Source organism: Mchenga conophoros, linkage group LG15, assembly GCF_057382185.1.
Source record: "Mchenga conophoros isolate Kocher_MC1m ecotype Shallow Benthic linkage group LG15, M_conophoros_male_GT1.1, whole genome shotgun sequence".
NCBI classification, from domain to species: domain Eukaryota; kingdom Metazoa; phylum Chordata; class Actinopteri; order Cichliformes; family Cichlidae; genus Mchenga; species Mchenga conophoros.
In genome coordinates this window covers 17,662,658-17,675,577 of record NC_140540.1, presented here as the reverse complement: position 1 = coordinate 17,675,577, position 12,920 = coordinate 17,662,658, and the positions used below count along the sequence as shown (strand labels likewise).

Sequence of the window (12,920 nt, the reverse complement as noted above, 5' to 3'; positions counted from 1 at the left end):
GGAAGAGGATTTTGATTTGCATTCACAGACAGGCAGGATGGAGTGGATATGGGTTTGGGGGCGTGTTCTGGAGAAACTCAAAATTGGATATCTCCTCACTGTGTAATCCATAAAACCACAACTGAGGACGGCGGACCTCTAGAAGACACGCATGCTGACTGGATAATTGTTTTCACGCTAGGAGTTTAAAAAAAAAAACAAACCAAAAAAACAGGTAACTCCACTTAACAGATATTGGTTCTGAAATGTGTATAATATATATATATAACTTGTGTATAAAATTATCCACTGCTTGCTTCTATGGTGCTTTATGTGTGCGTAAAAGTTGTGCGTAAATTCCTTTCCATCGAGGACTTAACTTTTGTTCCGTTTTCCTTTCAGGTTCAACGATGCAGACACATTCAGTGCAGAGCTTTGCAGTCGTTTTGGCACTGCTACTCACCCCGCTGAATAATACGAAAGCTCAGAGCTTTCAAAGCGCGTTTCCACAGCCAAACAAACACAGCCCGAATGAATCGTCGACGTGTGTACAGCCCCCTCTTATTGGATTAATTTCTCGCGCAACGGGGCCAGTAACCTCAACATACGAAGTGCCGGAGTCCAGCCAGGAAGCGCTGCACGTCACTGAGCGTAGATACCTGCGGCTGGACTGGTGTAAGACACAGCCGCTCAAGCAGACCATAGAGGAGGAGGGCTGCCTTCGCCGCACCATCATTAACAGGTTTTGCTACGGACAGTGCAACTCCTTTTACATCCCGCGGAACAAGTACCAGGACGGAAACGCCTTTCGCTCCTGTTCGGCCTGCAAACCCAAAGCCTTCAGCACCGTCACATACACCCTCCTCTGTCCGGGACAGACGCCCAGCACTAAGAGGAAACGAGTCCAGCGCGTAAAGCTGTGCCGCTGCACTACTATCGATATGGATTAGCCACAAACTAAAACATGCTGGCCAGTAATATTGTCTTCTGTGAAAAATATAGAAGGGAGAGTCTATTTTGCTTAAAAGGCGCATAAGTTGGAATAGAAAAGTGAGGAACATGCTTGGGGGGAGAGACAGTTGACCACTAAATCTGCTAAAAGACAGTACACACTGCTAAGTGGGAGATTCATGTGTCACGTTCTGTATAAGGTGATAATTTGACCTGCAAATACAACTTTACCACACAATGACCAAACATCTGCCAATTATCAGTCGCCGCTTGCAGTTTTGTGAGTGTAAACAGACTTGGATGTGTTGGCACATGCACTTGCAGACAGGAAGTTTTAGGCCAATGCGAACCGTTGAGGTGCAGGCTGGTTTGCGGCAGTCCAGTGACAAAATTTGTCCAAACAAACAAACAAACAAAAAAAACCCAACAAGCTAATGGATGTGCAAAAATATAAGATGACTTCAGAGGTTGCATTGTTTCCACTGTGTGGGACATGGAGCTGAAGGTTTTAGAGACATACACTTTTATACATGCACTGCTAAAAGCCACTTGATTTCATGGCTGTGCATAATTTGTGTATCATTCATTGTAATGGCACTTGTAAATAAAACTGCATTCAAGCTATTGCATCACAGTTTTCTATGAGCAATGATTTTATTTGTGGAAAAATATTGTAAAAGATTTGATTTTACAGTTTAGATTTGATGCAAAAATGTATCTGTCTATACACAGTTGAAGCTGTTACTTATGTCTAAATATTGCACAGAAGATTTTTTTTAATATTTAAAACTTAAATATATGTTAGACGACAAGTTATAATATGGTTATAATATAAATCTTCCACTTAACAAATACAAGTAAATACAAGTAAATAAATAAACTACATTTTTCAAGGACCATGCATGTTTGGTACCCTTGCTCACATCCTGTTGGATCCAGCTTTGTGAGGACATAATCCGGTGGTTAGAATGATTTGGATATAAACAATTTTTTTTGGTTTCTTTAAGTTGAAGATATGCTGGCTTCTTTCTGACGCAGTCGCTCTTTCTGTTGGGAGCAAATTTAGAATGGACTGAGAAAAGAAGAAATTTCCAAAAAGATTTTCTATTAAGTCGATAAAAGCAGCAATGCTAAAAAAGTAACTTTGCAAGAGAATTCCTGAGTTGGTATGAGTTGATCTGTTTTTCACATTTAAGGCCTAATTCCACAAATGTCATCTAAGGCAAATCTTTTTGCTTCCTCAGTAAATCAACTGATTCCAGTCTTACCAGGCTGCTGGGGTTGGTCTTTCTCGTCTCCACCTTCTTCTCTCCGGTAATCCTCTTCACTGACTGCTGAGCCTCTTTTAACCTGCAAAGTGAAGCATTTAGTAAATGAAAACACTCCAGAGAACCGCAATGAGGCCAAGCTATTCTATAAATATGCAGCAAAACGTAAAGTAGAGAAATAGAAATGTGCAAAATACTCTTTAAGCCAGCAGTTACAGATGCACCTATACGTTGGATAAACACTGATGCCAGCTAATATATAAACAATATCACCTTTACTGATGTCACTGAGAGATATTTGCCTTTTGTGTCAGATTAATGTTGGATTGGTTAAATGTTAAAAAAGACTAATAAAGAGCTAAAAGGATTCATAACAGTTTTCTAATATTAGATATAATTGTTATGTTTCATTCTTATGTTGCAATAATTAAGTGAAGACAAACACATTGTTTTCCCACACAGGGTATCGGTAAGGTCTTTATTAGAGGATTATATTTCTTTAGTTTTTAATTTAGTGATTCCCCTTGAGGTGGTTTTTGTGAACCTGTTTACAAAGGGTGACACACACACATACACACACACAGCTATTACTTACCTCTCTTTAGAGATATTCTTGTTCTCCCTTTTCCACCTGGTCTTGAAGTCGGCAGAAAACTCAAACCAGAGCATGAAGAAATAGCCAGCTGTCACCTCCGTCTCCCCCGTCTTAGGCATTACCCCAAAGTACAGGATCAAGTCCTCGAAACTGAAAACAAGTATTTAAAAAAATCAAGATCAAAATTTTATTTTATCTTAGTGTTTGTGTCTCCTCTCATCTAAAAACATAACCCAGGTCCTCTGCTTTGTCCTCCTCAGCACTTTGTTTCAGTAATACCTGTTATTACACTTCTATAACTTTAACAGACTTTTACCATTTAGTTGGTATGATGTTTGGCCTGTTACTACGAAAATATTTATAGACATGAAAAAAAGACAAAAAGAGATATGATAACAAAGAGTCACAACGTAGCTAAAAGAAATGGAAAACAACGGGAATAACTAAAATGGCAAAAAAAAAAAAAGAGTTGCAAGATAATAAAAAGAAAAAAAGGGAGGGAAAATGGGAAAGTGATAAAAATAGACACAATATTATGAATGGATGAACTGCAAATAGCTCTAGGAGCCAAATTCAGATAGAGACCTGCATGCTGCACATGAATGAACAACTTAATTTTCCTACCTTTTTCGTACAGTCATCATCTGATAAGAAGCTTCAGCGTGCTCTTTTCGTGCTGTTAAAAAAGTGTGCCGGTAAAAAGTTTAGTTTTTGCAAGACTTTCCAAAAAAAAAAAAAAACAGATTAATTTTAAACTTTATGGAAAGTCTGTGAATCTAATTATTCATAGTTACACAATAAGATCCTCTTGTATGATGATGACCTTGTCTAATGGAGCCAGACAACCTTTTGGTCTTAAAACATCAATTATGCAGTCAATGGAGCCATTCTTGCTATTATGCCATTATGTCAAATAACAGGTAGGCTACTTGTTATCTGTGTCTGTCTCTCTGTAATGTTTTGGAAGTCTCCTTCAGACCCAGAACAATAAAAAAACATCAATTTTAAAAAGCTACAGAAATTACCCACTAATGAAATTTGTAAATAAAGACACACCCTCTCATAAAACCCAAATTCCAGTTCTAGTTTGAAGACTTTTTTTAAACTCTTGTGGTTTAATTCACATCTATATTTATCTAAGAGGAAGAGAATGCAGGAGGATAAACTTCAAATCTTAGAACAAAAGATAAAGTCTTGGAAAAAGATCCTGCATGCAGTCCAATTGTCTGGTGTAGTTTTAGAACAAATAAAACAAATGGGAGACAATAGACAAAAGATGATGATCTGAATAGGCGGCTCTCTTAAAGACACTGATTTTGAAGCTTGATTGTGATACCTTTGTTACTGGGTGGAGAGGAAAAAAGATGACGCTCACAAGAAGAATTATTAAGTATTCACTGAATACTCAAACGTGAAATGGGTCACTATAAACATTTTACACAACATGGAATTCCTCAGCTCATAAGAGTTAACTTTTTTTGCAGTGAAAGAGCTCCATAGAAGGCCCAGTGCCTGTGTGTCTCAGCCATTGCCAAATCTGTCTGATCCCTATCTGAGTGTCTAGGCTGTACTCTGAATTCATTCTGTCTCCCTCACATACAAATACCAAAGACACTCCATTGGTAATTTTCAGGCTACTAAAGACACAAAGACTACATTTATAAGAGGCAAGGAAAGACATGTCTTGATTGAATGACAAATTACTTTAAAAAAAAAAAAAGAATCAACAGCAAACAGAAAACAGGTACAAAGATATCTCTTTGAAGCAATGACTCTTGCTTTTCTATGAGGGCTGGGGGGACTTTTACATGTCTGTCGACAGTATGGCTATCTAATAATCTGCTCATGAGTAGGGGTTATGGGGAAATAATTGAGGATAATTAAGAATGTGAAGAAGAGCAGTCAGTTTTTTAAGTGCAAGCAGGCAATTACATGTTAATTGCAGTAGAAGCTGCACGGAGCTTGGAGGATATTCAAAACAACAAAAATCTGTCTTTCAAAAGATTTTAACGCTTTTAAAACTGAGCTCATAATGTCAAATATTCAGCGTGTATGTGACCGTACTTCTCAATCATATTTCAAAAGATGTGCGCAACATTTAATTTCCTTGCTGGAATAATCATTACAAAAAATGTCATGGGAAACAAAAACTAAGTAGACTCCATAATTCAATAGCTTGTAGCACCACCTTTAGCAACAGTAACTACAGGTCTCATTCTCTTAATGATAAAGTCATATAGAGGAATTCTGGCCCACACTTCTTTACAACACTGTTTCTGTTGATTGAGCCTTGTGGGCATTTGTTTATATGAATGTGTCTCGTTTTCTCTTGCAGCTGATGTGACTGCTGTTTGTGCTGTCTTTGCTTTCTGCCACATGCTGCACTGTGCATTGTGACCAAACATCTCCACTTTGGTCTCATCTGTCTAAAGGACATTGTTCCAGAGGTCTTGGGTTTTGCCCAACCCTGGGAAGATTATAGCATTGTGTCAACACGCCTGAATGACCCAGTCGAGGAAACTACCAGAACCTCGACTTTTATAGGGATCAATTAATCAACCATATTTTATTCGCTGTATCTGGCTGCTAAATACCCTCTTAGTTCCTGTGGAAGCACTGTGGGCGCACTCTTTTTTTAATATGACTGTATCTCATTGATGTTTTTACATAACACATTAAATGAATGGTAACTCCTCACCACTGAGCACAAAAGCCTCCATCTTGTCTTTAAATGGCTGCAGGTATTCTTCAGGAGAGTCAGAGCAAACCTTCTGTACGTCTTTCTCGCACCCTGAAAAGAACACAATGATGACAAAATTCAGGAAGCATTACACTTTCAATATTTAGACAAAATTTCAGATAAGAGCCTGGAGAAGATTGAAGCTATGAAGAACATTTCTTTCTTCTTCTCTTTGTAACAATTTACGGCTTGTTTAAAATAACCATAAGAAGAGAATAAGACAACAAACACGTTTAAAGGTGACCTTTATGCCACCATCTTTTGTCTGAAACCAGAAGATGCTCAGATGCATTCCAGATTTGTAATTTCTGCCTTAAAAAACTATCCTATATTTGTTTATTTGTTTCCAAGTTTAAATATTGGACACACTCGTCTGAATTGGCAGTATTGTAAAGCTAGTATTGGGTTTTGTCAGTTTTAATGATGTTTTTAATACTACAAAATAAGTAATTAAGACCTTTCAATAGGGTTCTCCGGGGTTCTTCATTTATGTATAATTATATGACTTCATTGACTTTTCCACCTCATTTTGTGTCATTACTGTTTTAGCTGTATGTAAGAAAATTCTCAGTGCTACAATTATTTGACATGGTCAATAATCAATAACAGAATACTTTACAAAGACATAAAATGGATTTATAGAACCAGCAGTTAAATCTGATAAAATGCCTTTTTTACCCCAACATCTACAACAACCTCGGCTATTGCTCAATTCTCCCACAGATTTAAATGAAGGATTCTTCAAGTGTCATGTCTTTTCTTTATAAGGTCTCTGTCAGACGTGCAGATTCACATAGAGAAGGACGAGCTCTGGGTTGAACTAGGTCCACCTGTACCCCAGCGTGAGGTTATCTACGCCGCTTCCTCTTCAGATATCACTAGTTGAGATTCGTCCAGAGATGGCGACTGCTCCTCTCTCTCTCCCTTTTCCCCTTCCAGTCTGCGGCTCCACGTTGCTGTGTCCAATCAGTGGATCACAGGAGCCAGTCTGTGGAGCCAGTCATAATATAGGCTGAACCACCCCCACCCCCACCCCGATGCTCGATCAACATCTTTCAGATAAGATTACAAAAGAATACTGTTTTCATTCGGGTTTGTGTAAACTGTAGAGGCACGTATCTCCCTCTCTTTGCATTGTGTGGGGAGCCTTTCTTTCTTCTGTCTGCCTTTTGGGCCTGACAGACGTTTGCTTATTTCAGACTGAAGAGAGTTATGGACCTTCATGTAAATATAGCTGACTTCAAATGTGAGACTGCAATTACACAAACTGCACTGAAACAATGATTTTGATTCATAGTGAGGGATAAATGCTTTCTTAAGGAGGTTGACAGTATTTTGTGATGATATGCTAGAATTATTCATCTCTCAAATTACACCATTACTTCTGTAGGGGGGTAGTTTATATAGGACTGGTTCAAGTGACATTTTTAACAGTGTTCTTTACTTTGGAACAAGACAAGCAAATATGAAATTTGAACATTGTCCTTGTTTTATCCTTCCTTTTTTCTTATTTATTTGAGCTAAGGTCTTAAAGTGATGGCTCCACTGCCATTGCTCACAAAACAAGACAACACTAGTAGCTACACCTACAGCTTTGTGAGTACTTTGTGCTAGATGTATTGAAGTTTTGCAAACACATGACTACTAACCACATGATTTTATCTTTTCTCCACAATTCTGGACAAGTCACTGGTGAATATAGCCACAGTCACACAGGCTACTGGTAATGAGCGGAAAATCCTTGACCGGTTGGCAAGTGGTTGCTGGAGGCTGATGGCACTAGCCTGGAAATTGTTTGCTAAAGACCCAGTAAAAAAGACCCACAGACCAGTCAGTGACCTTCTGGCAACACGTTTCACTGAGTGTGTATTTCCTGTCCGAGGCAAAAACCTTCTTTAGATAGTTTTGGTTGCTAGCAGTGTTGGGTGTAATGCGTTACTAAGTAACGCGTTACTGTAATTAAATTACTTTTCCACTGAAAAAGTAGAGTAACTAAATACTGTTCATTTTTAGGTATTTTAATTACAGTTACTTACAATGTACTTGCATTACATTGTAAAATAATTAAACTCGCTGAATATCATTATTTAATTTCAATAATTTATCTTCTAAACGTAAAAGTAAATTCTGCCGCTTTAACATCGCTGTAGTGCAGCTGTACGTCATTTCCCACCAGTTTGCTGCATAGTTGTATTCTAAAGCGGAAGATGTCGGACTCGGCTGAAGCGAGTGGCTGCTTTATGAAATGGAAATATTCCCATCTCTTCACTTTTCTGAAACAAGCAGACAAGAATATTACAGTAATATGTAAGCTATGTCCTGGGGAGAAAAAACTATCGGCCGCTGTTAATAGCAGGAGTAATCTACTGAAGCGCCTGACACGAGAGCATAGACGAACACTTCTGAGTGATTCTTGTTCATCATCCATGGATAACACCGCGGCAACTCCTGCTAAGCAGGCAAAAGGTGATTTTACTTCAGCAGCACAGAAAGCGTCTGAAGGTGAGCTTAAAAACATTATTGCAGGCTACATTGTGGAAGAGATGCTACCGCTGCGTACTGTAGAGTCTCCGTCTTTTTTAAAAAAATGTATTTATTATTTAAAGAGTTTAATTTCTATTGTTTGTCCGCTCAAGGTTTATAGGGATTTTAAAAAGTATCACACCACATTAGAACATCAGCTTTTATATTGTAAAGTAAAGACCCTACAGTAATATAGAAAAAAATGCCTACAATCAAATGACCCTCTAGGAGCAGGCAATTGGCAACAGTGGGAAGGAAAAACTCCTATTTCACAGGAAGAAAACCCGAGCAGACATCTGCCGTGATTGGTTGCCCAGAGTTTGCAATTTACCTTCAAACACTCACCAGCTCTCCAAGCAGCAGTGAAACTGTGAAAAGTGGAAACCGAGAACATTTACTTTCAAAATAAAAGTGGCACATGCATTTGTTGGTGCAGCAGCCTCTTTATGACAGATTTCACAAAACAACTGCCAGCAACCTACAGCAACCAGTCCGGGAATATTCTTTTCCCCCTCGCAGGCAGTGGTTGTATCATGTGAAGCATCATGGATAGCTCTTGATCACTGTGTGCATGGCATATACAAGTATATAAGCACTAAGCCAAAACTAAAAAAATAAAAAAATTGTAATTTGATATAATAAACTGTGTGGAGAATATAAAAAGGTGTACCAAATTCAGCAATAACAAATCGGACAGTTTTGAGTTGTTATTAAGGAAAACCAAGAAATCACCAGAGTCGAGAAATCACTTAGGACCATGAATGCTTGTGCAAAAATATATGCATCTACCTGTAGGTGAAATAGCATGGACCAGCACAGACACAGACTGCTAGCATGGCTGAAACCATGACTGATATACAATAAAAAAACAACTAAACAAAAAAAAAAACCCTTTTGCAACTCTGTGGCTCAATAAACTACTTTTATTGCCACTGTAACAGACACAAGAAAATTTAAGGCCCAAGAAGGGTACACAATGTGTAGTTTTAAAAACCCAACTACAGATATAAATCCAAATCTGCATAGCTAGTTAGCTTTATTAATAATTTGAATGAACTTCCCAATGAATAACCCATGTAAATGCAATATAGTCTCAACATGGATGACTTAAGAGAAGTTTAACCACAACAAACAGAAAGATTTCATACCAGCCAAACAGAAAACAGAGGGAGAGTGACGAATGACAAAAGCAAAGCCTCAAACCAGGCATGAGGGCAGTTCAAACAGGCAGAACAAAAGGAACCTGCGACAGGCAAACCAGATTGCACGGTGGTTTGGGTAGACAGTGCGATAAGACAAAGTTGTGTTGAGAGGTAAAGAAAGCTATCTGTGGCACACATCTGGGGGCCACACTGGAGCCCAGGTGATACAGGTTAAGGATCCGTGCATTTCTGCAAAGATACCAGAGATACTAGGGGTCTGGAGATTACATAAGTGGGAAGCTACGGTCTCCCTGCACTGGCGACAGGGGCACAAAGCAACAACGATGGGAGATCTGATGGGCTAAGGATTAGAAGCTGGATCTGAAAGGCGCCAGGCCAGTATCAGCAGCAAGACTCCTGCTAGTCTCAGAATACATGCACATAAACACGCATTCAACAAAATGCATGCAAAATCACATGCATACGTAGGGACACAACAATGAACTCACTCATAATCATACTCATGCACAGTAAGCATTGTCCTCAGAATGACTTTTAACTGAGCGGCAGGCTGAATGGCGTCATATGCGCACACTTAGGCAGTGAAAAGAACACGCAAAAAAGGATTAGAAAGACAAGAGGAAGTCTTTTGTTCTTGAGCTTTCACTAACATGAGTTTGCTCACAGAGGAAAGCCGTTGGCCTTAAGTATAAACAGCTACTCAATGGCTGGGGCCAGTGATGGGAAACCAGGGTAGTGAAGGTGGGAGGGGGATGTCTGTGGAAAAACGATGCCAGACTGAGCCAAAGTTTGGTCTGTGGGAACCTCTGGAAAGTATCAGAAAATCACACTGACAGAGTTACACTGGCTGATTTTTTCAAACAAAAGCACACAACAAAATGACCACAAGTTGAGAATACTCCTGGTCACCCCAGTCACATGGAAGCTTGCCATCTGTCTGGAATGTGTGCAACCATCTAATAATATTAACTGAGAAAAGGGGACTGAGTCTGTTTGTTATTCTTCTTTTCAAAAACTCAGAGAACAGGAGATGGTATGGTAACGTCACGTACTTGTCAGATCTCGTCCAAGATGTCTCAGATCTCTGTCGAGGTCAACAAACTTGACCTGCGCTGCCAGGAAGATGTCCTGCGGTTCAGGAAGAGGGAACATACTCTTCTCTGTGCCTGCATTCTGGAAGGTGAAAACATTTTAGAAATGCATTACATCTGTGGATGCAGTGTGTGTGATGCTGAGTTAGGTGATTCCCAGCTGAAGGACGAGTCCAAACCTGTGTTTTATTGTCTAATATAGCCAATTTTCATAAGAATACAACACAAACACATCAATTTCTATGAAGGTAGTTCTATTTTAAGCATGCTAATCTACAATAAGGGCAGCTGTGGCTCAGGAGATAGAGGAGGTCATCCACCAGCTGGAAGGTCATGCATGCTGAAGCACCCATGGGCAAGATACTGAACCCTTAGCACTGTATGAATGTGTGTGTGGTGTGCTTTGAGTGCTCATTTAGGCTACTACATTTATTTTTTCAATTGCATATTTTTTTTAAAGTACCTTGTCCACATTGTGCAAGTAATATGACACCACGTAATCCACCAGGCTGATGCGATTGTCCTGAGAAGAAATGGAAGGACAACATGAAAGCTGGATGAACGATGAATGTAATGGACTCTTTTACCTAGAGTTTGGTCTCAAGCTACACATTCTAGTTTTGTCATTGGCAGATGCTGCTGAGGTTAAGCTTATGAGTTCAAATCTTCTTTTGTTCTGTTCTTTTAAGTACAATACCAAATATTCTCCCAGGAACAGATGCTTTATCTGAACACATACACAAATATGGCAACAGAGCACACCTTTTTAAAAGGTATCAGGAGTTGGGGTTTCAGTAAATGCAACAAACAAATTTCTATTACTCTTAATTTAAATTTCTTTCAGTAATAAGTATTGTTTTTCACACACCCTGATTTCACTGGCTTTTGAAGCCAAATCCTTATCACACTTATCACTGTGATAGACGATAATAACGGCACTTTATCGAATCAAGTCTGACTATTCTACTTTCCCCTCCACCTATACCACTGCAGGTTCTTTATTATGATGTATTTCACACCTACTTTCCCTCATCCTCGTGTTAGATTACAATCTCAGGCCAAACACTTGGCACACTTCCTGTGCTCTGTTCTGAAAGGCAGGCAAAAGAGCCACAGTGACTCCGTAGGTATCAAGGCCTTACCCTGCTCTTTACATCTTTGAGTTTTGGAAGGATTTCCAGGCCAAAGCCGTCAGCCTGACCTCTAATCCTGCTTCCTCCATTCATGTGGTTCCCAAGAGCCAACACCAGTCCCATCACCTTGCTGACACTGTCGCTCTCCAGCAGAGCCTAGATAATCAACAGTTTTTTTCAAGACTGGGGTTCACGCCACTCCATGTCACATTATTTACTGGCCACCTTCAATGAACGTCACGTGCTTAGCTCACCTTACAGACATGGAAGACAGTGTTGAGCTTGCGTTGAATTGAGGTGATCCCATCGATGAAGGCTGACTGGAAGATGACACAGCGAGCTCTGCCTGCGAAGTCTGGAATCTGAGATAGTTCATACAGGAACCTGGAGCACAATCACATAAACACTGAGAGTCCACAATGCAATGACATTACCCATCCCTGTTAGAACTGTCAAATCAGAAGGTCTGGTATTTGTCTATTTAGTCCACAAATACAATCAATTACTGCTGTGCTCTCTAAACATCTGCTGAGGCACTCACTGCTCAGGTTTGTCCAGCAGCTTAACATCCTCTTCTTCTGACGTCTCGTAGTGTTTCCTGATCCTCTCCAGCTCCTCCGGCAGTGCTCTCTGCCAAATTGATAGCAACTTCTAAATTAAAGGTTCATCGTTGTACACAATTGTCTCACACAATTACGTGCCTAAATGCGTACATTTTCATACAGCGCTTCAATGGTCTCCAGGTCCACCACAGAGTGATCCACTGTCAGTACAGCTAGAAGTAAAAATACACAGAGAAGGGAGAGAGATTTAAAAAAAAGCTGTGATTCATATATTGTCAGATCCAACTCAGAACATATATACACACACACACACATATATATATATATATATATATATACACACACCTTCCACTAGCAGTAAAATAGAAATAACATGTCTATATGGTTAGAAACTGATCAGAAGACAGTATACTGCAAAGGAAGAAATGCTTACTAGGCTTCATTCACAATATTCCTCCTAGTATTGATCATTTATTGCTGAAACAATAGTGATCGCGCATTTTGACTTATGTCAAAGTTCAGCGGGCAAGAGTAGAGAAATTTATCATAGTACTCACATTTTAACACACTCAACCAGACAAATTCTAAAGATTGCGAAGGGAAGTGACAATGCTTTTCTAAAGTTGCTCTTCTGTATCAATGATGGATAATCAATACATATGATATCATAAACGTATCCATGGAAATACAAAAAAATAAATAAATAAAATGCATTGACAAAAATTGGCTTTCATGCTCCTCTTCCTGAAAGACAGTCTACTGTTTGCTCCAAAGATTTTTCAGTTTTGGATTAGAAATGCATATTGCCCGTCTTGCTGACATTGTGGTGAGCGTTTGGGCCACTAATCCTGCTTCAAATTCACCCCCAGCTCATATTCAGAGTGAAATACAGGGTACATTCTCTGTGACGCCGC

General features: G+C 39.3%; 2 protein-coding genes across 6 annotated transcripts in view; one reads left to right on the top strand and one right to left on the bottom strand.

Moving 5' to 3' along the window:
* Positions 1 to 120: 120 nt before the first annotated feature.
* On the top strand, positions 121 to 1,665 carry grem1a (gremlin 1a, DAN family BMP antagonist). Its single transcript, XM_085247197.1, has 2 exons — positions 121 to 214; positions 382 to 1,665. The coding sequence occupies exon 2, from the start codon at positions 390 to 392 to the stop codon at positions 927 to 929; it is 540 nt and encodes a 179-aa protein (XP_085103323.1). The 5' UTR covers positions 121 to 214; positions 382 to 389; the 3' UTR covers positions 930 to 1,665.
* Positions 1,596 to 12,920, bottom strand: part of fmn1 (formin 1) — a 29,555-nt gene continuing 18,230 nt past the window's right edge. For 4 of the 5 annotated variants that reach the window (XM_085247192.1, XM_085247191.1, XM_085247194.1 and 1 more), the window contains 11 exons: positions 12,157 to 12,218; positions 11,985 to 12,073; positions 11,698 to 11,827; positions 11,453 to 11,599; positions 10,774 to 10,833; positions 10,272 to 10,392; positions 5,492 to 5,584; positions 3,418 to 3,469; positions 2,794 to 2,943; positions 2,199 to 2,280; positions 1,596 to 1,977 (listed from right to left, as the gene is read on the bottom strand). In XM_085247192.1, coding sequence (XP_085103318.1) covers positions 1,933 to 1,977; positions 2,199 to 2,280; positions 2,794 to 2,943; positions 3,418 to 3,469; positions 5,492 to 5,584; positions 10,272 to 10,392; positions 10,774 to 10,833; positions 11,453 to 11,599; positions 11,698 to 11,827; positions 11,985 to 12,073; positions 12,157 to 12,218 — 1,031 coding nt within the window. In that variant the 3' untranslated portion in view covers positions 1,596 to 1,932. Of the gene's footprint in view, positions 2,003 to 2,198; positions 2,281 to 2,793; positions 2,944 to 3,417; positions 3,470 to 5,491; positions 5,585 to 10,271; positions 10,393 to 10,773; positions 10,834 to 11,452; positions 11,600 to 11,697; positions 11,828 to 11,984; positions 12,074 to 12,156; positions 12,219 to 12,920 lie in introns of all 5 variants that reach the window. The other variant, XM_085247196.1, reaches the window with a different exon arrangement.

Bases quoted from the DNA above. Each gene is read 5' to 3' on its own strand.
- grem1a (XM_085247197.1), top strand. From the start codon at position 390: ATGCAGACACATTCAGTGCAGAGCTTTGCAGTCGTTTTGGCACTGCTA.